This window comes from Prunus avium, chromosome 3 (assembly GCF_965620075.1).
Source record: "Prunus avium chromosome 3, drPruAviu1.hap1.1, whole genome shotgun sequence".
Classification (NCBI taxonomy): domain Eukaryota; kingdom Viridiplantae; phylum Streptophyta; class Magnoliopsida; order Rosales; family Rosaceae; genus Prunus; species Prunus avium.
Genome location: NC_142286.1, coordinates 10,371,327 through 10,396,576, shown reverse-complemented (window position 1 = coordinate 10,396,576; position 25,250 = coordinate 10,371,327). Strand labels below are relative to the sequence as shown.

The 25,250-nt window shown below is 36.2% G+C and overlaps 1 protein-coding gene across 1 annotated transcript; it reads left to right on the top strand.

The window, feature by feature from the left end:
• The first annotated feature begins 20,523 nt into the window (after nucleotides 1–20,523).
• Nucleotides 20,524–24,154, top strand: LOC110765822 (protein trichome birefringence-like 43). Its single transcript, XM_021969398.2, has 5 exons — nucleotides 20,524–20,893; nucleotides 22,046–22,217; nucleotides 22,777–22,958; nucleotides 23,082–23,240; nucleotides 23,676–24,154. Exons 1-5 carry the CDS (start codon nucleotides 20,628–20,630, stop codon nucleotides 23,974–23,976), a joined length of 1,080 nt encoding a protein of 359 aa, XP_021825090.2. The 5' UTR covers nucleotides 20,524–20,627; the 3' UTR covers nucleotides 23,977–24,154.
• Nucleotides 24,155–25,250: the final 1,096 nt, after the last annotated feature.

Below are 25,250 nucleotides of genomic sequence, written 5' to 3'. Positions count from 1 at the left end.
CGTCTTCGTTTGATTTAAGTTTGGAAAGTGTGCTTTCTTTTCCGTTTTCTTTTTCCTTCTGCAAATTTACTCTTTTATTTCCAAAACAAAATAAAGACAAAAACAACCAAAAAAATAAAATAAAATAAAATAAAAACATCAATAATGCAGTAGAAGTCATTTCTTCACAGTGCTCGGTGTCTCGACCATTGGAGCTTTGAGTTTGGCCCTCTGGCTGTCCTCTTCCTGGGCTTCATGCACAGCCTCTTGGGGCTCATCACTTGAGCTCCCAAAGATCGCAATCTTAGCTTGAGCGTAACTACTCTCGTGATCTGCTTTCTTGCGTTTACCCGGTCGGTCTAGGTCCTCCAGCTGTTTTCGCATGTCGCGAGAGTACAACTCTACCATTTTTGATAGGTTTTTATTCTCGTCCCGCAATACTTCTAGCTGGTGTCGATTCACCTCCACTATCCTTGACCTCTCCCTTTTCAAGCTTTTTATAGCAGTCTGACACTCCTCAACCATACTTCGCTCCGCCGCCAACTGACCTTTCAGCACCTCTACCTCATGGGACTTCGCAAGTAGGCGATGACCCAAACTTGCGACTGTTGCCGTACTCTGCACGCTCAGTGTCAGGGCATCGCTCACGACCCGGTTGTCATCCCTTGTCCCCAGAACACGTATATCTTTAGGAGTCACCAGATTTCTGCCCACTCCAATGGCAACATCGTTGTCCAGGAGTATTGAGTCAGTTACTGTCACAGGCCCCCGGGAGGAGCCAAAGTAGGGCATCCATACTGGTGCCGCTGCTTGGCCCAATGTCTGAGTCGGTGGAGCTAGGTTGAGATCCAACGAAAATGGGTAGGATGAGGCCATTTGATTTCTGATTTTTTTTCTTCTTTTCTCTTTTGTGTTTCTGAGTTTGTGGTTTTGTTTTTATCCCCATCTTTTTCCTTCTTATATACATAGTCTTTGACAAACCCTAGCCATTGCAGCGTCTAAGCATTTCTGAATCTCCAGCATTCCTCGAGTCCCACAACCTTCTCGCTTTCCAACCATACCCAACTCATTTATCACGACATGTCTTTTCTGAACGGACGCGTTCAGTAAAGCCTTCGCGCCTTTCCATGAGCCCGTAATTTTTGCTTGTGGAGTCTGCGGCGCCTCTATGCGTCGACACATGTCTCGCCCTGTCTGTTGGTCCCTTACACTGAACCGAGACATCATGACCCATGTTAAAATCCCGCTCTTTGTGTTGCTAATCACGGTTCGATAGTTTGTTTTTACAAAACTAAATAATAATAAAAAGCTGGAAATGAAAACAAATTGTGGGTCGGGTTTCACTTTAGTTTGGGTTTCAAAGTGGGTTAAATTCACCGTGGTTTGTGTTTCGAAATTGTGGGCTTTGGGCTTCAAAATTTTTTTGGGTTTCAGAATTGTGTGATTAGGGTTTACTGTTTCATTTTTTTTGTTTGTTTGTTTGTGTTGTAATTTTTATTTTATAATTATTTTGTTTTTGTTTTCTTTTGTGATTTTGTGATTTTGTGAATTTTTTTTTTTTTTTTTTAATTTGCTTTAATACCTTTCATTTGTTGTTATGACATTGTTTGTGGCTAATTTTTAAACATCGAGGACAATGTTCATTTCTAGGTTTGGGGGTATTGGAGTTTAGCATGTAAATTTGGTTTTTCCTTAATTATTTTATTTTATTTATTTATTTGCTTGTTTTTATTTTTATTTTATTTTGTTAAGTCTTGCTTTTATTTTGATTTTGATTTTGATTTTGATTTTATTCACTTTCCGAACACATTTGATGAGATTGTGATAAATGTTTGCATGACTTAAATGAAAATTGAATTTTATTTATTATTTATTTTGTTTTCCTTGTAAATTTTTATTGTAAAAATAAATTTAATTAATTAATTAATTTGGCATCGTTCTAGCATGACATGTTCGAAACCTTCTTTGCACTTGCCATTTGTTTCATAATTTTCCAATTAAAGGATTTGCATGACCCAAAGAATTGTATCAAGCATAAATTAGACTTATATAACCATATAATGTGAGCTTTTGAGCCTTGTGCTTCATTTCATGAGTGTTATACACATACTCTTATTTTCTTGTCATCAAAGTTGTTGTTTGATCTCATTATTCATTGATTTGGTTGATCACTTAAAAGTCATTCATTCTTATGCAATTTGACTTCATGACATTTTAAGAAGTGATATTAAGGCCTTCTTTGGATCGTTTGTGCCTTTCAAGCTAACCTTATGCATGCTTAAGCATGATTTTCCATTGTTTACCATTTTGAGCCTACATGTAAACCTTTTCTTTCATTTTACCAATTATATTTCCTCACCTTAGCCCGAAAAACAAGAATTTACCTTTCTAAGGAACTCATGAGCTCTAATTCGGATGTGTTTTTCATGCTAAGTTTGGGAAGGGATATTACATAAAGAAAAAAAAAAAATTCACTCAATTGGTGAAAGAAAAGAAAAGAAAAGAGAAAAGTTGTGATTAAGTGGTGGTTGAATGAAATTTCATTTTTGGGTTTCATTTTTGGGCCTTCAAAATAAATTGGTGGTTGTTCAGGAAAGGAGTGAATCAATGTAAATGAAGGTATAAGGAGTTTTGATCATGTAAAAGAAAAATAAATTCTCATTGTGATGATTCGAAGTCTTGTAAACAATTGTTTTATGCTCTTATATTTTGAGTTCCTTGGACTTTGTTTTATCCATACCCTTCATTTCTTACTCACCTTACAGCCTTGGCCCCATTACAACCTATGCTAAAGACCTAAATTGATCTTAAATGTCATGTGGTTGAATTGCATTTATTTTTCTACTTTTAAGTGTTTGACATCCTTCTTGAGATCATATTAATGCAAGTTCTTCATCTTTCTATTGCGAGTTAAGTCCCTTATGGTTTAACTCTAATCTCATGTTTATAACTGAGTGTTGCATTGTAGCCCTCTTCCGAGTGATTCATTTGTGAGAGGACAATTTTGGTGAGATTTGAAGTTGAATTTGTGCTTTGTATGATTTTTGAAATTATGTGGAAACTAAGATTGGAGAATTTGTTGCATTTGGCTATCACACTATACACTTTGAGCATGTTGTGTTTTGAACTTTGCCACCTTGTAAATAATGTCTAAAATTGAGTTTTTATTGTCAAAACATTTAAGTCATGTGCATGAGTCATTTCTCTTCACAAAATGTTCGGAAAGATTGTTTTGAGTTTTTATTTTGATTTTGTTTTTTTTGTTTTTTGTGTTTTGTGTTTTGTTTTTATTTTTATGTTTGTTTTTGGTTTTGGTTTTGCTTAAGAACTAACAAATCTAATAAGTTTTCTAACCATTTTGTTTTGTAGAGTTAGAAAAACGTTTGTGGGTATCGTAACTGTTAAACCCTCAGGAGACACAACTCCTCCTACTAGGGATGCCTAGAGGTTTAAAGGCTTGTTGCATATGCTCAATGCAATCGAGTTACCTACGAAAGTGGTCTAGTTAACTTCTTGTTTGTTTTTATCTTTGTTTTCCTTTTGTTTTGCTCGAGGACTAGCAAAATCTAGGTTTGGGGGTATTTGATCGGTGCATATTTACATATCATTTTGTACCCTTCTAGCTTATGATTTGGTTATGTTTTTGAGTTAAACTTGTGCTTTTAATCCTTTTTGTGTTTATCTTTCAGTTCATTGAGCTTTAGGTAATAATGAGGGCTTTGGATAGTAAATGATGCAATCCATGCATGTTAGGGCCTAATTTGGATGAATGGATGAAGAGCTTAAAGACAAACTCAATTTTGGCTACAGTCCCCTGCCAGCTCAGTTTCGTAGGTCATATTGCAAGCTTTGTTTCAGCAACCTACATAGCTCATATGAGGCCACATTCTTCATGAAAGTTGTTCCAATGGGTGTGTAATATAACATATCCAAAATTCAGCCCCATTGGATAAATATGGAGTTTGTTACCTAGCAAACACAGAGTCATGCTCAGGATGGATTTTATCAGCGCGCAAAATGAGTTAGCAATTTGTTTTGGCCTTAACTTCCTCCTCCGACCTTGGATTGGCCCAAATGATATATGGCTGGAAAGAAGACATTCTGAACTTCAAGTTTGAGTGCTTAAAGTCTTAATTTGCTTAAGGGAAGCCCAATTCGTAAGCCCTTGAAGTTGCTGGTCATGCTGACCTCAGGATGAGCTATTATTTCTGGTTGGAAGCTTGGTCATGGTGACATGAAGATGAGCTAGGGCTGCTGGTGGGATTTATTAGTGAAGTGCATCAACCATTTCAGATTTTATAATGGAAGTGTTGTATGCATTAGTGAAGTGCATCAACCATTTCAGATTTTATAAAACAAGTGTTGTATGCATTAGCCATACTTAATTCAGATTTTCAGCTTCCTTAGGCCTATATATAGTGAGGTTTCCCAAGCTTGTAAACACACCCCAAGGGGGGGAGCTCTCAAACACTTCTCTAGAGCTCCCTTCCCTTCTCTCCCTCAAATTCTCTTAGTTTCTCTTTCTAGTTTTCAATTGTTGTAATGAAATATTTGTGCTGAAATTCTCTTTAAGTCTTTCCAAGTTCTACTTTAATTTTCATTGTTATGTAAATTCTTTTCTTTAGTTTCAAGTTTGATTAGTTTCCAAGTTTCAATTATGATTTTTGTTCTTATTCATTATGCTTATAAGTTAATATGCTAGTTTGAATGATTGATCACCATTTAGGCTTGCATGTTAGCTATCTTGGTTTGAATTAAGAGTATACACCATGCTTTAATTCGAATTGAACTATGAATAGGAAGAGTATGTATGGACATTCGACAACAGGGATTAGATACATACTTGGTTGTTTAAAATGTTCTTCTATGCTTAATGGGTTCCTAATGCTTAATTTTAGGTTAGACAACAAATGATCAAATTAGGGAATTAGGAACACAAGGTTATGACCACACACCATGGCTTAATCATACTTTAGCTAGAATCAATCCATTAATCTAAATTGAACTTGGGAACTTATCTGCTTGAGTTAGTTATTTTCTTTCTTTCTTGTTGTATTTATTTCCTTTTGTTTTCATTTATGTTTTGTGTAGGGAAATGAATTGGATCATTCAATCACCAATCCTCGTGGGATCGACCTCGCACTTACATATGCTAAACTACCAACGGCTCGTGCACTTGCGAGTATCACAAGTTGAGGATGCAACTGAATCCATTTTGGTGCAGCTGTATCTACACAACAACATGCCTGTAAGATCCGGGTGTCGGATGAGTTACCCGCCCACTATGGTTCATGATCTTATTGACCCTTTCTTGAAGACATGGAGGGAAGATGTGATTGGAAGATGAGGCCAATCGGATTTTGAGCATTCCAATCAACAGGTTGGGTTGCCCAAACAAGATAATTTGGCACTTCTGCTCGCATGGCCAGTACACTGTGAAGTCAGGCTATGCGCTTGCCCTCCACTTACAGCGGAATGGTGAGCAGGGACGGAAGAGAGCCGGTGAGGCTAGCGGTAGATGAGAACACAATGCCGTCTAGAAGTTAGTTTGGCATGTCAATGCCCGCCCAAAATTTGAGCCTTCATTTGGCATGGCTACTCCAACATCCTTGCAAATGGGGTTTGCAGGATGAAACCCAGGTTCACTTATTTTTCAAATGTGAATTTGCTAGTGTTTTTTGGTTTCCTTCTCCCCTTCAACTTGACGTGACCATGGTAGCAGGCGAAGATTTCATTTCTATTTGGCAGCATGTGGTGAAGACGCTCACTTCCTCTAAGCTAGGAGATGAGGTGCGTCAATGGTTTGTTTTTGGCTTATGGAGACTTAGGAAATGCAGGAACTTGACAGTCTTTGAGGACGCATCCATCTTCTGTAGACTCACGTTACTAAGTACCATGCTGCTAAGGAAGAGTGTCCTCTGCAGCTTGGCCGGCCCCTCAACATCGTTGAGCTCCGAAGTTGGCGTTAACCATCAGCGGGCTTGATCAAAGTTAATTGCGATGTCGCTTAGTCTGCCCAACCGCAATAAGGAGGCGTTGATTAGGTTATTCGTGACACCTTTAGTCTGCTCTTAGGTGCTGGGGGAGAGGGTGATCTTCGCGGCTCTTTTGCCCTGATGATGGAGATCCTTGCCATTAGACAAGCTCTGAGTGTGCGTGTGTCAAACTTCAACTCACAGATGTGATAGTTGAATCTGATGCCCAAAGCGGAATCTCGATACTAAATGGATAGATTGCAGTGGATGCTGATCTTGAAGGGATTGTCTTCGATATACAGCAACTGGTGTCTCAGTTTATACAGGTGATTTTTGTGTTTGCACCCTTGCGTTGTAATCAGGCTGCACACGCGCGGTCTCTCGTTTCTTTTCTAGACAGGAGGGGTTCTCATGTTTGGGATTATGTTGGAACTGAATGGCTTTTTAATATTCTTACTGTAGATGTAAACCTTTCTATTCGTTTCTAATAAATTTTCCAACGGCTTTGACAAAAAAACAAAAAAACAAGATGGCGCAAATTCGTTAATCACAACATGACCGAAAATAAAAGAATAAAGTCAAGCTATTTTATTAGAGCATCACTGTTGTAAACACTTTTTTTTCCATGCACTACTACAAAAAGGGCAACAGACGACCAGTAAACAACGACGGTAGATCAAAAAACCGTCGTTGTTTTTTAAAAGACGACGGTAATATAAACCCGTCGTAGAAACATACTTTACACACCTAAAAAACCGGTACACGTATAGATATTTTTAAACCACGACGCACCAAATTAAAAAAGCGTCGTCTTATTACAAAGGTATTTTTCAGAGTTAAAATCTGAACCTAAAAACAACGACTGCATCTATGAAATCACCGCCGTAGAAAGTAAAGACGACGATATAAAAATAAGACGCCGTGTTAATTAATTAATAAACACGATCCAATTTTCTTAGTCAGCGACGCATAAATTCAAAGGAATCTACGACGGTTAATTACAAAAAAAATCGCCGATTTAAATTAAGTTACCACGACTGTAAATATAAATTTATCGACTTTTTAATTATACTATACTACGACGGTATCCATAACTCTACCGTCGCATAATTTCACTAACCACGACGGTTTGTTAAATTAACAACGTACAAATTTTTTACCATTATTCGTCTATCATTACCAGAATGAACTCTGTTCCTCATCATAATCGAACCATTATTCATTTTTTACCATTGTTCCTCATCATAATCGAACCAGAATGAACAAAGGCAATGTTTTAGAAGTGGATGATGTGCCAATTACTCTCACAAGGAGTTTGAGGGCAAGAAGCTTGTCTCAGCCGCCAAGGAAGGTCTCAAGCTTGATGAGAGTGAAGACGAGGCAAAGAAGAAGGAAGAGTTGAAGGAGAAGTTTGAGGGACTCTGCAAGGTTGTGAAGGATGTTTTGGGTGACAGAGTGGAGAAGGTTGTGAAGGATGTTTTGGGTGACAGAGAGAGGTGAGAAAAAGTTGAAACCCTAATTGAAAAATGAAGACGACAGAAAGACAGAAAACCCAATATTTATAAAAAAATCTTATATACCACGTCGGTTTTTTTAAATTATCGACGTTTATAAGATAACATAAACGTCGTTTAAAATTAAATATAGACGTATAAATAAATTAACAACGACACTATATAAAAACGACGTTGTAATTTTTTGAAAAATTAATTTATTGTGTAATTAAAAAACTTACACGTCGGTATGAGTAATTAAAACGACGTGGTTATTATTGAATATAAGGTCGTTGGGTAAATTGGAAAATGACGATTCATCTTTTTGAAGAAAAATGCGTCGTGTAATTCGATTTAACAACGTCGTTTCATTAAAACATAGGGTCGTGTAAAGTAATATTATAGGGCAGTGTTAACACTAGCGCCGTATAATGTTTCATACTAGGGCGCATACTATTAATAGCGTCGTTTTTATGAAACGGTTTTTTATTATTTTAAAATTTTCGCCTTACTGACCCATACTTGCACTGTTTCCAAACCCGAGAAAAACTTTCAAGCTTCTCTCATTTTTCATTTTCAAAGAACTGTTTCAAACTTTCAAGCTTATCTCCGAGAGAAAACTTTTCGTCTTCCTCTCCTCTTCGTCTTCATCTCTGAACTGAAACACCAAACTCTAGGAGAAAGCTTTCATTGCAAGCAAAGGGTAAGCATTTGTAGAAGGATTTTTGTTCCTGTTTTGCATGCGCATATCATTTTCGTTTTTTTAAATCTTTTTACATTTTTTCTTTCCAAGTTTGATAAAATTTGCAGACAAAGACGGAAAGTTTCCAAGTTTGAACACTACTCTGGTTCTTTTACTTCAACTAAATAAGACGACGGTGGCTTGTTATTTACGTGGTTAGATATATAGACCACGCCGGTTCGTCAGTCACCCTAGCGTCGTGTGAAAGTGTTCTTCGTTGTTTTTTAAAATGATATTCTTTTTTTGTATTTGATTTTTAAGGATATATTCATCGCAGGTTTGATTTCTCTGAACAATGGTTTTTGTTTCGAAAATCTTTTTAATTATTTTTCTGTTGAAAATATTTTACGTTTTTCTTAATTTGTTTTTGTGGTATAGACGACGGTATATTAATACTTACATCGTTTTATTTTCATACCACGGCGAATTTTTATTATTAACGTCGTTGTAGTATTTAATACTCTGTTTTTGATTATATCATAAGACGTCGGTTTTTTATTATTGATGTCGTTGTAATATTTTATCACGTCGGTGGTTAATTACCGTCGTGAAAATTTATTATTACGTCGATTGTTTTGTTCTTACGTCGTTTGAAATATTATAATACGTCGTAGTTTATAAATAATCGTCGTGTTTTTTCTTAATTTCACTGATATATTTTCACTTGCAGGTTTGATTTGTCTGTAACCATGGTTTCTCAATCCCAAAGTAAGGAGTCTGGCTTGAAAAAAAATGAAAGTAAGGAGCTTAGAGTTGTAAATCCTCAAGCCAAGTCCTCGAAGAAGATGAAGTTTGTTTCATCTTCTGAGACAGAACCAGCCAGCACGGCAACTATTTCTGAGGAGGCAAAGTCAGGTCGGGGTATGAGCACAATGCCCCGTGTTGTGAAGAGAAAATTTCAGAAAATTAAGCCTGTTGTTGAGTACAATGAAGAAGGGAAACCATTTGGCCTTGCACATAGTGAAATGCAGTCCTACATTGGTGTGTTGGCACGCTCCAGAGTCCCACTTGTGGACAAGAAATGGGCTCAAATATCCAAGGATATAGAAGAGCAGATTTGGGAAGCCGTTGACATGGCTTTTGTGGTTGGTCAAGGGGGCAAGCAAATGGTGCTATCTTCTGCCGCCAAGAAATGGAGGGATTTCAAGTCTACACTAACGAGGGTTCATATCCTTCCATTCATCAAGGAGAAGGAGAAATTAAGGCAACCCCCTAAAACATACAAATTCATAGAGAAAGCTCAATGGGATGCCTTTGTAGCTTCAAGGTTATCTGAAAAATTTGAGGCTGTGCATGGGGTACAATCACAGAGGAGGGAGAAACTTGAGTACAATCATCGATTGTCTCGAAAAGGATATGTTGGTTTTAAGGAGCAATTGAAGGAAATCATGCCTGGGGTAGATATTGATCGATCTACCTTACGGGAAAAAGCTAGAGAAGACAAACATGGTAACATCCCGGATCCAAAGTCTGCAGAGAAAGCAAAATTAATTGTAAGCCTACTCACTCTGTTTTAAAAAATTTATTACGTCTGCTGTTATATTTTTACGTCGTGTGAAAAATATTACTAAGTCGAAATATTTTAAAACGCGTCGTTAAAGGTCTGAATCTGGAATCACTACTCTGTTTTTTGTAATTATATCATAAGACGTCGGTGGTTTATTATTGACGTCGTGTTAATATCTTAATAACGTCGGTATTTAGGTAGCGTCGTCTGAAATATTATATTACGTCGGTTGTTATGTTATTGAGTCGTGTGAAATATTATATTACGTCGATATTTTTATAAATACCGTCGTTTGTTTTCTTATTCTGACTTTTTATTATGTCTTTTTGTTAGGATGATTTGCAAAAGCAAGTCTCTGAAGGCACTCTTTCTCTGTCAGGAACCAATGATGTTTTGACATTGGCTTTGAGTCCCGAGCATCCAGGAAGAGTTAGAGGGGTAGGGGCTGGGATTTCCCCTAAGCAATACTTCAATCCCTTTGTAGCTATGTGGAATCGACACTAAAGCCTCAGGGGAAGGCTATGACCTTTACTATTGAGAAGGAGGTGTTTGGCATAGATCGTAATACCTTCGTCTTGCATGAAGATATTACCCAATTTGCTGGCATGGAGGAAATTGGGGCTACTGTAGTTGCAGTATATATGAGGTTTGTCCTTATTTTTATATTCATTTGACACTCGCCTTTATGTTGAAAAAAAAAAAAACACTCATGGTTTCAATTCATATATTTAGGTGCCTATTTGATCATTTGAAAGCTGCAAATATGGTAAATATGGTTGGCTTTATAGACCCTGCTCTAGTTAGTGCCGACGCTGGTTCATTAACTAAAAGATCACGTATCGTATTCAGTCGACTTCAAAAAACAGATGGCGAACAGATTTTCCTGATGCCTTACAATCCAGGGTTAGTCTCCAAACAAAAAACAGTATTTTGTTTGCTCTACATATAAAACTATTTAACCTTTATATTTATTTTGTGCAGTCGTCATTGGGTCTTGATCATTGTGAGAGCAAAGAAGGAGACCGTCTATTTTCTGGATCCATTGCCTGGCAATCGAGTTGTGGATGAGGAGGGGAAAAACATAGTGAACAGTGCTTTAAAAATGTATAATTCACATATAGGCAGAGTAGGCCGTAAAGCAACTGTTTGGAAAACTTTGCCCGGCACTCCAAAGCAACCAAGCAGTGTAGAATGCGGGTATTATGTCATGTGCTTTATGAGAGATATCATAAAGGATACTTCCCTGGAATTTGAGAAGATGGTAAGAAGAAAATTTTCAGATTTATTTTTATGTGGGTTTTTATATTATCAACGACGGTAAATTAAAAATACCGTCGTTTAATATATATACTACGTCGGTAAATTAAAAATAGCGTCGTCTGTGAGATTAATCTTTGTTTATGGACTGCAGTTTGCCAAGGGAAAGGATCAAGCGCCATACCCCCAAGCTGCCATTGAAGAAGTTAGGAAAGAATGGGCAGAGTTTGTTTTGTGTTCATATGGAGTAGAGGAATTTTAGCATACTTAAACATTTTTATAAAATGTACAAATTTTGTTAGAATTAGACAAGTTTTTGTACAAAATTGGTTAGAATTAGACATAAACATTCTTAAACATTCTTTTTTTCCCTATGAATTTCAAATAGGTTTTCATTATTTTTTAAAAACGGAAATTGTGTGACCGACGTGTAAACGCACTTGCAACGACATAATTATATAGAATACCATCGTCTTTATAACTATCAAAATTCAAAATATTCAAAATAAATTTAAAATATAACCAAAAAATGCACCGTCAACCTCCCTGTAAATTTGTTGAGGTTTTCATGTTGTGAAAAACCCAAGATCATGCTGAACCAAATTTGTTGAGGTTTTCATGTTGTGAAAAACCGTAGTTTTTCAAAAAGACGTTGTACACACATAACAACGTCACAGTTTTAAAAAGCGACATAAAAGGTTTTTCAAACGACGTTGTTGGTTCTATAGACGACGTTGTTTTCTTGATTTTAGACAGCGAGAAGTTAATAGTTGAGGTTGTGGAAAATGGTTTGTACGTCATTTTCTGTGTAAAAATGGCCATGGTTTTAACTTTAAACGACGTTTGTTTAAAAATTACGTCGTTTATTATAATTTAAAATGTCGTTAATTTATTAACACCGACGTGGTTTGTGGGTTTTTAAAATAATATTTTATTCTATTTAATTCGAAATATTCATAATAAATTTAAAATAAATCCAAAAAATGCAACGTCAACTCCTATGAAGTCATTGAGATATTTTCTTCCCCCTTAAGCTTTAAAAAATTAAGTTTGAGTTATACAAATTTAAAATTACCACCAAAAAGAAAAATGCTTTCATGAGTCACAACATCACTTATACTTTAATGGTTTAGGGTTTAGGGTTTAGGGGGATAAAGGTTTATTTTTGGGGTTTAAGGTTTATGGTTAATATATATTAGGCAGTAAAACCATAAACCCTTTTCTAAAATTATTTAAACATATATATATATATATATATATATATATATAATTTAGGGTTTATATTTTATGGTTTAGGGTTTAGGGTTTAGGGTTTAGGGTTTAGGGTTTAGGGTATAGATGTAATAAGTGTCATGTTTATTTATATTGTTAATGACGGTTTTTTTGTTTTCCGTTGATGATTATCGGCGCATTTCTAAACCGTGGTTTCGTTAAAATGACGTTGTACACACATAACAACGTCATAGTTTTTACAAAGCGACGTAAAAGGGTTTTCAAACCGTCGTATTATAAAGTTATAACGACGGTAAATAATTCATAACTGACGTAGTTATCACAACTGCCGAACGACTGTGTATTTTAATAAACCGACGTGGTTACTTTGGGGTTCTGAAAACGACGTTGTTCTCTTTTTAATACTCGCCAAATGACTTTTGGATTTCCGATGTAGTTATGACGGCGCTTGTTTATCTAAACTGACGTTGATTAGTCAAATATGACGTCGCTATGTATATTAGAACTGACGTGGATATTTACGATATTTTGTTTAAATATGATTTTTTCACGCGTTTTTTAACTCTCAGTTTTCAATTAGGGTTGCAGAATGATTCCTCACAAGACCAAGCATGGGTTTGCTAAATCCTCCTGTGTAGCAAGGGTGAAACCAGCTTTAGAACCTGCATGGGTTTGCAGCCGCACTCAGGTGGTGGTGGCTGTAGTGGGTTCCTGATGCTCCTTATGATAAGATAAAGCCCTGAACACTCGCAGAGACGGACTCAGGTGGTGGCTATAGTGGGTTCCTCCCAAATCAGAGAAAAGTCTATTCATTCTGAACCTCAAGCCCACTCCCAGCTTCTTCCTAGCCCCCACTCTCCCCACCCCAAAGGCACAACCCACAACAGGTTCTAAGGCTGGTTCCACCTTGCTACACAGGAGTTTTGAAGTTGATCACTGTGGAAAAGGGGACTACAATGTAACCAAGAATCGAGGAGTGAGCTTTTCACACTTTGTTGATTTTGATTTTCTGAAATTATTAGATATTCATTTGTGGCTGTGCAGGAGCTTGAGAACAAGAGGAAGGAGAGGGCCCAGCTTGCATATGAGAACAAGCTGAGGGTGAAGGCAGAAAAGAAACCACGATGTATTTGCCAAATTTGTGTACATATATTGTGTAAATATTGATCAATATTTAACACGAAGAGATTTGCCTTTTAAGATGAAAATGTTGTTGAGGATTGAGAATTAAATTTTGTTTTGTGTTAAGAAAGATATTACCAAAATAAACGAAAAATTAATTAATTTTAAAAAGCTATAAAAATAAGACGGCGGTTTACAGAGAAGGCAGACGTATAAATTGAAAAAATACGACGGTAATTTGAACTTAGGACGTGGTAAATAAACACGACAGTAGTGTTGTAGGTACCGTCGTAGTATACTCCAAAATAATAAGTCGATAAATTAATCTCTCGCGTCATGGTATATTATTTAACACGTCGTTTTTTGTAATATACCGACGTGTATTAATTACATTATACACGTTTAGGTCATGGAAAATGGTTTGTACGTCGTTTTCTGTGTAAAAATGGCCATGGTTTTAACTTTAAACGACGTTTGTTTAAAAATTACGTCATTTATTATAATTTAAAACGTCGTTAATTTATTAACGCCGACGTGGTTTGTGGGTTTTTAAAATAATATTTTATTCTATTTAATTCGAAATATTCATAATAAATTTAAAATAAATCCAAAAAATGCAACGTCAACTCCTATGAAGTCATTGAGATATTTTCTTCCCCCTTAAGCTTTAAAAAATTAAGTTTGAGTTATACAAATTTAAAATTAAAACCAAAAAGAGAAATGTTTTCATGAGTCACAACATCACTTATACTTTCATGGTTTAGGGTTTAGGGTTTAGGGTTTATATAAATTTAGAAAAGGGATTAGGGTTTAGGGTTTTATGGACGAGATATTTTAGGACATAAAACCCTAATCCCTTTGGAGAAATTTTTTTTTTTAAAAATATATATATAATTGTGGTTTTATTTATTAGGGTTTAGGGTTTAGGTTATGTTTGTCTATTAGGGTTTAACGACGGTAGTTTGGTTTTGCGTCGTAAGGATATTTACAACAACGTCATTTTTTAAATAAGCTTCATGTTTAGGTTGAACTTTTAACGACGGTTGTTTTGTTGTTTCCGTCGATGTTTTTTAAAAAGCGCGCTTTCTAAAAATTTCACCTTGACCTAAAATTTTCAGATTTCGCTCTAACTCTTATACTTGTAACCCTGAACCAAGTTGGCCATAGTCTGTGACCTAAAACATTTCGCTCCGCTCTCTCACTTCAACTCTAATTCAAAGTTGGGCTCTTCGTCGAATCCAAGTTGGCCATAATCTGTGAGCTCTGCCTACCTGTAAGTACAAACCCTAATCTCATGTTTGTAAATTCATTGAATGATATTCAGTTCTGTGGTAAAGGGTTTTGTGATTTTTTAATATTGTCGACGGTATGGGTTAATGTGTTTAATGTTTAATGTTTTCATGAATCGTGAATGGATATAATGTTGTTGGATCTTTTAATCACTCTCTGTTATTATGAATCGGGAATGGATTTAATGTTTTCATGCTTAGTATATGTTGGTTTCGTGCTTAGTATACGTGTTCTTAATACCCAACATAAAAATTAATGTATATGTTGTGTTATGAATATATTTTGGGTTCTTGAAAATAAACTGGGATTTCGATATCTTTTTATGCATACGACGACGGTTTTTTTAACAAACCGTCGTTTGTAAATATATACCACGATGCAGTTTTTAACTACCGTCGTGGTTCAAGTTCGCTGGCGTCTGTTTCTTGCTAGCATTGGACGACGTTTTTTTAAAACCCGTCGTCTATATATGTGTAATACGTCTTTTGTTGTTTAAAAACCGTCGTCTGTATACTATATTATTTGCTATTAAAACCTTATATAATCTGCTATAGTGATGGTCATTGCTTGTCTTTTCACCTTATTATAGATAATAGGATATAGTGTCGGAGATGGATAAGTCATGGATGCACTCGGATAGAAGATCGAAGGCATATGAGTTAGGGGTGGAAGCATTTTTGCAAATTTCTGTAGAAAATCTTCTAACTACAACGCATATCCGTTGTCCATGTGTTAAATGTGCGAATTTGAAATTGTTTGGGGTTGGAATTATAAGGGATCACTTATACTTTAATGGAGTTGACCAAACTATAAGAATTGGACATTTCATGGAGAACCTTGGGAACCAACTACTAATGCTAGTAGAAATGTTGAAGAAGATGATGACCATAGCAGGTACAGTTTTGTGTCTGAAGAAATAGAGATGGATGATAATGATTTTGGTGATTTTGGATCCGATCCTTATGAGTTTGCTAATGTGATTGGGGATGGAGATCAACCATTGTACCCTGGTTGTAGAAAGTACACCAAGTTATCGGCATTAGTGAAGTTGTATAATTTGAAGGCAAAACATGGGATGAGTGATGTATGTTTTACAGAATTATTGATACTTCAAGGCGAGTTGCTTCCAGAAGGAAATACAATACCGGCCTCTATGTATGAGGCAAAAAAGACTTTGTGTGCATTGGGGCTGAGTTATGAGAAAATCCACGCATGCCCCAATGATTGCATCTTGTATAGGAAGGAGTATGAAGATTCAACTAATTGTCCTACTTGTGGTATCTCAAGGTGGAAGGAAACCAAATATGGATTCTTGAAAGAGGGTGTGGCAGCAAAGGTGTTGTGGTATTTTCCTCCAATTCCAAGGTTTAAAAGGATGTTTCAATCACATGAGACAGCTAAGAATTTGACTTGGCATGCTGCTAGAAAATCAATTGACGGTCAGATGTCTCATCCGGCGGATTCCCCGTCTTGGAAACTTGTTGATAATAAATGGCCCGAGTTTGGTAATGAGCCGAGAAACTTGAGATTGGCTCTTTCATCTGATGGATTCAATCCCCACAGTTCTCTAAGTAGCAGATATAGTTGCTGGCCAGTTATCTTAGTTACATATAATCTCCCACCATGGCTGTGCATGAAACAAAAGTTCATGATGTTGACTTTATTGATTTCCGGTCCTAAATAACCCGAAAATGATATAGACGTCTACTTGGAGCCTTTGATTGATGATTTAAAATCTTTGTGGGATGGGATTAGAGGAGTGTATGATGCACACATAGGAGAATACTTTACACTCAGAGCTGCATTACTGTGGACCATTAATGATTTTCCCGCCTATGGAAACTTATCTGGTTGTGTTGTTAAAGGATATAAAGCTTGTCCAATATGCGGCGATGATACACCTAGTCACAGGTTGAAAAATGGCCACAAAATTTGTTACATTGGGCATAGAAAATGGTTACCAATCAATCATCCATATAGGAGGCAACGTGAAGCTTTTAATGGGAAACCTGAATATGGCACGCCTCTGGAGCCATTAACGGGAGAAGAAGTGCTGCATATGGTTGAAGATATTAATTACATATGGGGCTCGAAAAAAGGGGGAGGTGGAGGTGAAAATGATGGTGACAGAGTTTGTTGGAAGAAGAAGTCAAAATTCTTTGATCTTGAGTATTGGAAATACCGAGTGAGGCATGTCCTAGATGTTATGCACATTGAGAAGAATGTTTGTGATAGTATCATTGGTACATTGTTGGAGATCCCTGGAAAAAATAAAGATGGGATTGCTGCTCGGTTAGATTTATTGAACATGGGGGTCAAAACTGATTTGCAACCCGAGTATGGAGAAAGAAGTACTCGTTTGCCTCCAGGGCCTTGGAATTTGTCAAGAGCAGAGAAGAGAGCGGTTTGCAATTCTTTCTATGGTATGAAGGTCCCTGAAGGTTATTCTTCAAATATAAAAAATCTTGTATCTTTACAAGATTCAAGACTTCTTGGCCTTAAATCACATGATTGTCATATCTTAATGCAACAATTGCTCCCTGTGGCAATTCGTTCTGTTTAGGAGAAGCCTGCAAGGTATGAAATAACTCGTTTGTGCTTCTTCTTCAATGCTATATGTGCAAAGACGGTTGATGTTTCCAAGCTAGATAAGTTGGAAGAAGATGTAGTAGTTACTTTGTGTTTGCTTGAAAAATACTTTCCACCTTCATTCTTCGATATCATGGTTCATCTAGTAGTACATCTTGTCAGAGAAGTACATCTTTGCACTGAACATTTATCTGATATTAGTACATCGGTTCATCTAGTAGTACATCTTTGCACTGAACATTTATCTGATATTAGTACAATTGGACTGCCATCAAGTCAGAAGATAGGAGTTTCAAAGCCATTATCAGGTTGCACAGTGAGCGTAGTTGATCGGGACCTGTTGAACCAAGCACATCTATATGTCTTGGAGAATACGGAGGAAGTCCTACCTTATATCGAGTATGAGTTTTATTCTTTAAGTTTCCATTTTAAATTATTCCTTATGTTAAATTTAAGGTATGCAATAATTGATTGGGACCGTAATGCTTGAATTTTTCGTGTCATGTAGGGAACATATGATCCACATTAAGGCCGCTTATCCAAAATTTAGAAAGAGAACAAAGTGGCTGCAAGATAAGCACAATAGCACTTTTATTCAATGGCTACACTTCAAGGTATATGTTATTCAATAACATATTGGACTTTTAATTTTCTTCTTTCTATGTTAGATTGAATTAAGATATGATTAATTTGCAGGTTCAAAGTGAACTTGATGAGGGAGGCAATCATGGGGTATCAGAAAATTTAAGGTGGCTAGCAGCTGGTCCAAACATGGCAGTGCCATTATATAGGAGCTATCTTATTAAAGGTGTTAAATTTAACATCAAGGCACAAGATGATGTGCGGACAGTTCAAAATAGTGGAGTTTATTTACTTGCACATACCATGCAAGTTGCTAGTGCCAAGGATAAAAACCCAATTCTCTCAAATATGGGTTTTTATGGTGTCATTCAAGAAATTTGGGACCTTGACTACCAAAAGTTTACAATCCCAGTCTTTAGGTGTGATTGGATAGATGGTACTTCCGGCCTTGTAGTCGACGAACTTGGATTTACCCTTGTAGATTTGAGTAAAATTGGACATAGGAATGACCAATTTGTTTTGGCTTCTCAAGTCAAACAAGTATTTTTTGTTGACGACCCGATGCATCATGGTTGGTCGGTAGTGTTATCAGCGCCTAATAGAGAATATAATGATGTTATTGGTGATGATGTCTTAGGTGATGTGAGAATTGAGTGTGAGCCATTTACTTGAGGGATGCCAAATGTTGACACATTTGATGAACTAGTGGGTGAGTTTGGGAGTCAAAATATTCGAGATGGGTGTGAAGATATATGGATTGAATGATGCGCTTGTAATTTATGAAATTACTTATGCCCTAAACAGCACTACTGTATGACATTAATTTTGTAATAAATTGTAATGTGTTTTCTTCACTTTCATTATGCAGGTTTTGGCCACAAAACAATCAGTACATAAAATACTGGTTCAGTATTATAAAACAACGGTCCTCATAAAACTGTGAAAAACAGACGTCTGTTTTCATAAAATTGTCAATAAAAAACGACGTTTTGGAGCATTCAACGACGGCATTGAATTTACCGACGTCTAAAAGCAAAGTAAAATTGAAGAAAGACGACGGTATTGTGAAACAGTTATTAACGATATCACGTCGGAGAAGCATAAAGAGCCGACATGTAATTACAATTAACACGACTCCAGTACCATAATACCGACGTCTAAAAGGACAGATATCGAACCTGAACGTTACAAAAGACGACGTCTTAGAGCATGAACTCGTCCGTAACAAATCAAAAATCGTCGTCTTAAAATTTTACCACGTTGCTTGTTATATCAAAAACGAAGTAAAAAATAAACAATTCATGACGTAATTTGATATCCAGAGGTAAATTTGTCGACGTAAAAAGATATTTTGACGTCGTTCTTTTACAAAAACAACGTTATATTAAATATCCACGTCTCTTTTTTTATTCTTATGTCGTTACATATATTTTCCACGTCGATTGGCTAAAAAACTTTGCCGTCTCAAATATATTAGACGACTATTATTTTGGTAAAGACGACGTATAAATAGAGAAACACGGCTGTCTTTTACATGATCACGACGTTGTATATAAAATACGACGACGTTTATAGAAATAAATATGTCGTAAGTCATGAGCCTAACATATTTTCCACATCGTTTATTTTATATACAATGAAGTGGAAAAACCATTTCACGACGGTTATATAAATATTCCCGACGTCGTATAGTTTAATAACGTCGTATTTTATTTATTTAAAGACGTATTGTATTTATTTACACGACAGAGTTTGTATAAAATAGGTCGTCTATTCTTATCCTTGACAATTTTTTGGCTCATTTTTCAGTATACAGACGTCGGTTTTTTTTTTGGTAATGACGTTGTTTGTTAGAACAACGACGGTGATGTACCCTAACCGCTATTTCCACGTCAATATTAATGGAAAAAACGAAGTGGAAAAAGTATTTCACGACGGTTATATAAATACATTGGACGTCGTATGTTTAAATAACGTCGGATTTAATTTATTTAAAGACGTATTGTATTTATTTAAACGACGGAGTTTGTATAAAATAGGTCGTCTATTCTTTTCCACGACAATTTTTTGGTTCATTTTTCAGTATACAGACATCGGTTTTTTTTGTTCATGACGTTGTTTGTCATTACAACGACGGTGATTTCGCGTCGTGGTTTTACTTTGCAAAAGATGTCGGTCGATTTTACGACGGTTTGAAAACCCGATACACGACGGTGAATTTCCGTCGTCTTTTGCCTTTTTTGTAGTAGTGATGTCGCAAGTCTAGAAGTTATCAAACATAGAAGTGGAAATGATTTTCCATTCTCAAATCCCTTTTCCAACAAACTAAACGCCTTCTTAGAAATTTTTAAATTGAACTTAACAAGGTCACCACACATAGTACATCATTTAGTAATTATAATATGTGAAAAGTCTGGTCACATTTGGTTACTATTGTTTGTCGACATTATATATGAGTACAATAAAATTAAATATGTTGTTGCTTATATTTTAATCGTTGTCAATCATTAGCATAAACAAATATTTCGCCTAAACCTTTGGTGGCTGCGACCCCACCAGAACCAACCTAGAAAATTTCCCCCTCTCTCTCTCTCTCTCTCTCTCTCTCACACACACACACACGCATCAGTAATCTCTTTATGTCAATATCTATCCATATATGCGAGGAAAGACCAAATTCCAATCTCATATAATTTCCTTTCTGATTATGAAAGATTTAATTTCAACCACAAGGAAATAAATAAATAATTCCATGCCATTTACCATATACATGCATTGCACATTATTGCATTATATTATATGTTATATAACCTGTGAGTTGCACCAACCTTCTAATCTCTCTCTCTCTCTCTGATCTCATGGATGCTTTTGCAGTTGGTGCTACAACAATAGCACTGCTTGTGCTTTCGGTTCTGTATCAACAAGTTCATGGAGGGCTTGTAGGAAGTGATATCAACGGCTGTGATGTTTCTCATGGCAATTGGGTTTTTGATGATTCATATCCTCTTTATGCCGCGCCTAGCTGTCCCTTCATCGAAAACGAGTTTGATTGCATTAAGAACGGCCGTCCGGACAAAGACTATCTCAAATATGGATGGCAGCCCTCTGCCTGCAACTTACCAAAGTAAGTATACCATTCTACATCATGCATATATACATACATTTCTAGATATTCGACATTTTACGTCGCGGAAGTGTCAATTTAGAACACACTTTCAAGAAATATTCTCTTGGACCAATGGTTTAGATTGATAGTTTGGACATATTGTGCTGGTGCCAAACTGTTTGGCAATAAAAGATTTCACATGCCAAACTGTATGATCTTATTCCGTGACAATATGATATTTAGAATCTTATATTGGTCATGATTTTAGAGTTGCCATTTTGAAAATTTTCCTTTCATGGTCTATCTCCCAATGTTATAGGCGTGACTAGCTATGAATGAGAAATGTTTGAGTTTGACTAACACTTTGTCACGTGGTGTCATTAATTCACGTGTTATAATATGGTTGATAACATAGTTGATATTTTATGGACTTAGAAGATATTAATAATAATTATATACACATGTTATAACATTAGTGAATTAGTCACCCTATATGTGACTGGATGACGATGACACTAGAAAATCTCTTGCTACGCAGTCAAAAAAGAAGAAGAAAAATCTCTTGCTACAAATTTCTCCGTTGTCTAATCACTGATGTCCTTAATAGCTTTCTTGGATGCATTATTTGCTGTGAAAAAGACCTTTTTTTGTTCTTTTAAATCTTCACGAGTCTTTTGCAGTGTTACGTCTCATTAATAATAATTTCATGAAACATTACATCCAAAGAAACTGATTCCCCGAGTCCATTCAATTTTCAGAGAGAAATCCATATATATATATATATATATGATTTCATTTTAACTGTTTGATTAGCCAGGCTGTAGTCACATGCTTGGTTTGGGAGTTGAACCACTTGTGGCTCTACCCAGACTTTTAGTCAACTTCTCCTAATTTTCTACAGTTTTTTGTTTCGTTATCATCTTCAATTATTATTGTCAAGGTTATTGTCTTTTTCTAGTTTGGATCTTTACCTATTTTTTTGGGACTGATTTTCCCACTCCCTTTTTATCCGGTTTTTATGTTTAAATGTGCGATTCTGATTTATAGTTTTGTGACGTAACATGATTAGATTTATGACAAGAGAGCATTACCCAAATCATGCAACTTACACATCTTTGTAAATCCTACTGTCAGCTTTATTGATCTGTGTATAAGACTTTGATGATCCAGATTCGATGGAAGTCGTATTTTGAAGGAATTTAGAGGAAAAAGCATCATGTTCATTGGGGACTCGTTGAGCTTGAACCAATGGCAGTCACTTACTTGCATGCTTCATACAGCTGTTCCAAGGGCCAAGTACACATTGGTCAGGAGTGGCGGGCTCTCCACATTCACATTTCCGGTGAGCTATCGCTATATCTCTCAATTTAAACCTAATTATAATCTAGATTAGATATCCAAACAGCTGTTCTAAAATCTTTTATTCTTATAATTTGACAACTGGTTATTTGCATTTAATTCATTAAAAAGAAAATGGCCAAACATGCCTTGAGATTTTCTTCCCATATATGACGTTGCTTGGTCAATTCCCAAATGATATTTATGTTTGTTGCACTTTTGGTCCGTATGCAAATGATTGTTGTCCATGTGAAACTAGGAAGATTGATTTTTAATTGATACCAAATTTGAAAAATAATAAAGTAAAAAAAGTTCTTTTAACTTTTAGTTATGGAAAGATTAAATCTAAATAAAGAAATTACGTTTTATGATTTGTACTACATGACAGATTTGTTTTGTTAAACTTATATGACGAATGCCAATTGAACAATTTGCAGGAATATATATATATTTTTATACAAACGAAAGTCTAAATTAATCTTAAAATTCGAATTTGAGTACAAGCTTAAGCAATGAGCTCTCACTGACCTATAACCAACTGGCCTAACCCACATCTGCTGCAGGAATACAATCTTAAAATATTGTTCTCCCGCAATGCCTTTATTGTGGGTATTGTAGCCACACCTGCTGGCCGAGTCCTCAAGCTTGACTCAATCTTAACTCAGGATGAGGAACTGTGGTTGGGAATCGACGTATTGATTTTCAACACGTGGCATTGGTGGCTTCACACCGGAAGAAAGCAACCGTAGGACCCCTATTTGACTTTCTTCAATTTGGTTTATTCATTCCTTGAGCTCTTAGTTGTCTCTCTATCTCTATGTTGTTCAAGTTATCGAGCTTTTGTTTTATTTTTTTTAATATGTTGCAGATGGGATTTGATTCAAGTGGGGAAACAAACTTACACGGACATGGATCGCTTGGTTGCATATGAGAAGGCATTGAACACTTGGGCTAGGTGGGTAAATTCCAATGTGGATCCCAACAAAACCAAGGTCTTCTTCCAAGGTGTTTCTCCAGATCACAGCAAGTAAGTATCTTACAATCTGTTAATCGTAGTCAATATTCAAAGATTTCTACACCTTTGCTTCATTAGTACTTTCGTGCTAGAAAATATTCTCAATGCATAATCACTAGGTTTGGTGGTTCGGCCTACTGGACTATTTCAATTAAATTGAACTAATGTCTGAACTTATTAAATTGGACAATAATCCAACATATTGTATCTTATAAGTCCTGTCTAGAGCGGTTAATCTCAAAAAGACTAACTTGGACTTAACTCAAATCCATTCGTTTCTAAAGCATACATTAGTTCGAAGGAAGCTTCACCTATTATTACTTCTTCAATGAGATCTCTTAAAACTTGTGATCTTATTTCTATATATTTACCACCCTTTTGTAAAACTAGAAATATTCAACCTAGTTTGTGAAAGATTCTAATCAAACTCAATTTTGTTTGCATCAGTGCAACAGAGTGGAGTGATCCTAAGGCAATAAACTGCAATGCCCAATCAAAACCACTTTCAGGTCCAGATTATCCAGGAAAAGCACATCCAGCAGAGGAAGTAGTAGAGAAAGTGCTACGTAGCATGTCAAAGCCAGTCCATTTGCTGGATGTTACAACTCTTTCACAACTTAGAAAAGATGGGCACCCATCTGTCTACGGCCTTGGCGGGCACCGGGGCATGGACTGCAGTCATTGGTGTTTAGCTGGAGTTCCTGATACGTGGAATGTTCTTCTTTATGCAGCTCTTACTCAAAATTAGGCATTCTTTATATCCCAAACAAATGATTCATTTAAATAAAGTTTCATTATGTGAAATTTTTAGGTGGTAGCTCAAATTAGGTTTAGTGGGCTGGGATGGGAGAGTGAATCAGGTTTGAGAGTCTGAGACTTGTATTTATGAAATTTATTAGTGATTGATTGCATAGTTTTACTGAATACTCAAGGTTTAAAATTCAAACTGACGGTGTTTCAGCTTAATGTGAAAAACAATAAGGGGACGAAATATGGTGGTCTTCCTCGACTAGCTTGCACCTCAGCAAGAAATAGGGGACCAAAATAGAGGCGCCTCTGCTGCCATTAGTGACGGTTCGCAATGCCTTAACCCCTGCACTTAGGCTAAACAAGTATTTTGCTAAGCAAAGAGCGCCTTGAGACGATTTAGGGACGCCTCACCTAAAGGAGAGCCGAAAGGTGCCCACATGCCTTTTAAAACTTCTACTTATATTATAACACGTGTATATCTATTAATATTAATATACTATACCTTAACAGGGTTTTTTTTTTCCGTCAAATACCTTAACTAGGTTCCTAAGCACAATTATATACCTTGAACTATAAATATATACATCAAGTGATGCACCATAGGTATGATTAATTTGGGCTATAGCTCACCCAAATCTATAACACCCCTTCACGTGTAACTCTGTTATGTAAGATAAATTTAGTCCCTCACACCACACCCCACACCCCTCCGCCCCCCCCTCCTTGCGCCAAATTTTTGAGATCCTGGATCCAACCTTGTCTATGTCGCTCACCCTGTGCCATAATTTGAATAATTAGTAACACAATGACATACAAAAATTTCTCCACATATCTGTAGTTTACATATGCAAATTGGGTGCCTTAAGGAACAAAAATTGTAGATTAATTTGTAGCTCTTACTTAAATGTATAATACATATGAAAAAATTGATTACATAGCATACACTACTAAAAAAAAAAACCCTTGCGCGACCAAACAAAATTCGTCGCGTAAAGTGACTTTGTGCGACAAATACAAATCATCGTCGCTCAAAGTCTTACGCGACTCAATTTTGCGCAACAAAAACAAATCGTCGCACAAAGTGACTCTGCGCGACGACAAAGAATCGTCGCGAAAAGTAACTTTGCGTGACGAATAATAGAATTCGGTGCACAGAGTTTTGCGCGACGAATAGTGATTCGTCTCGCAAAGTATTTACAAAAATAAATAAATAAAAAATTATTTTTAAAAATTTTTGGATGCCTTTGCGAGACGAAATAATAATCTTCGTCT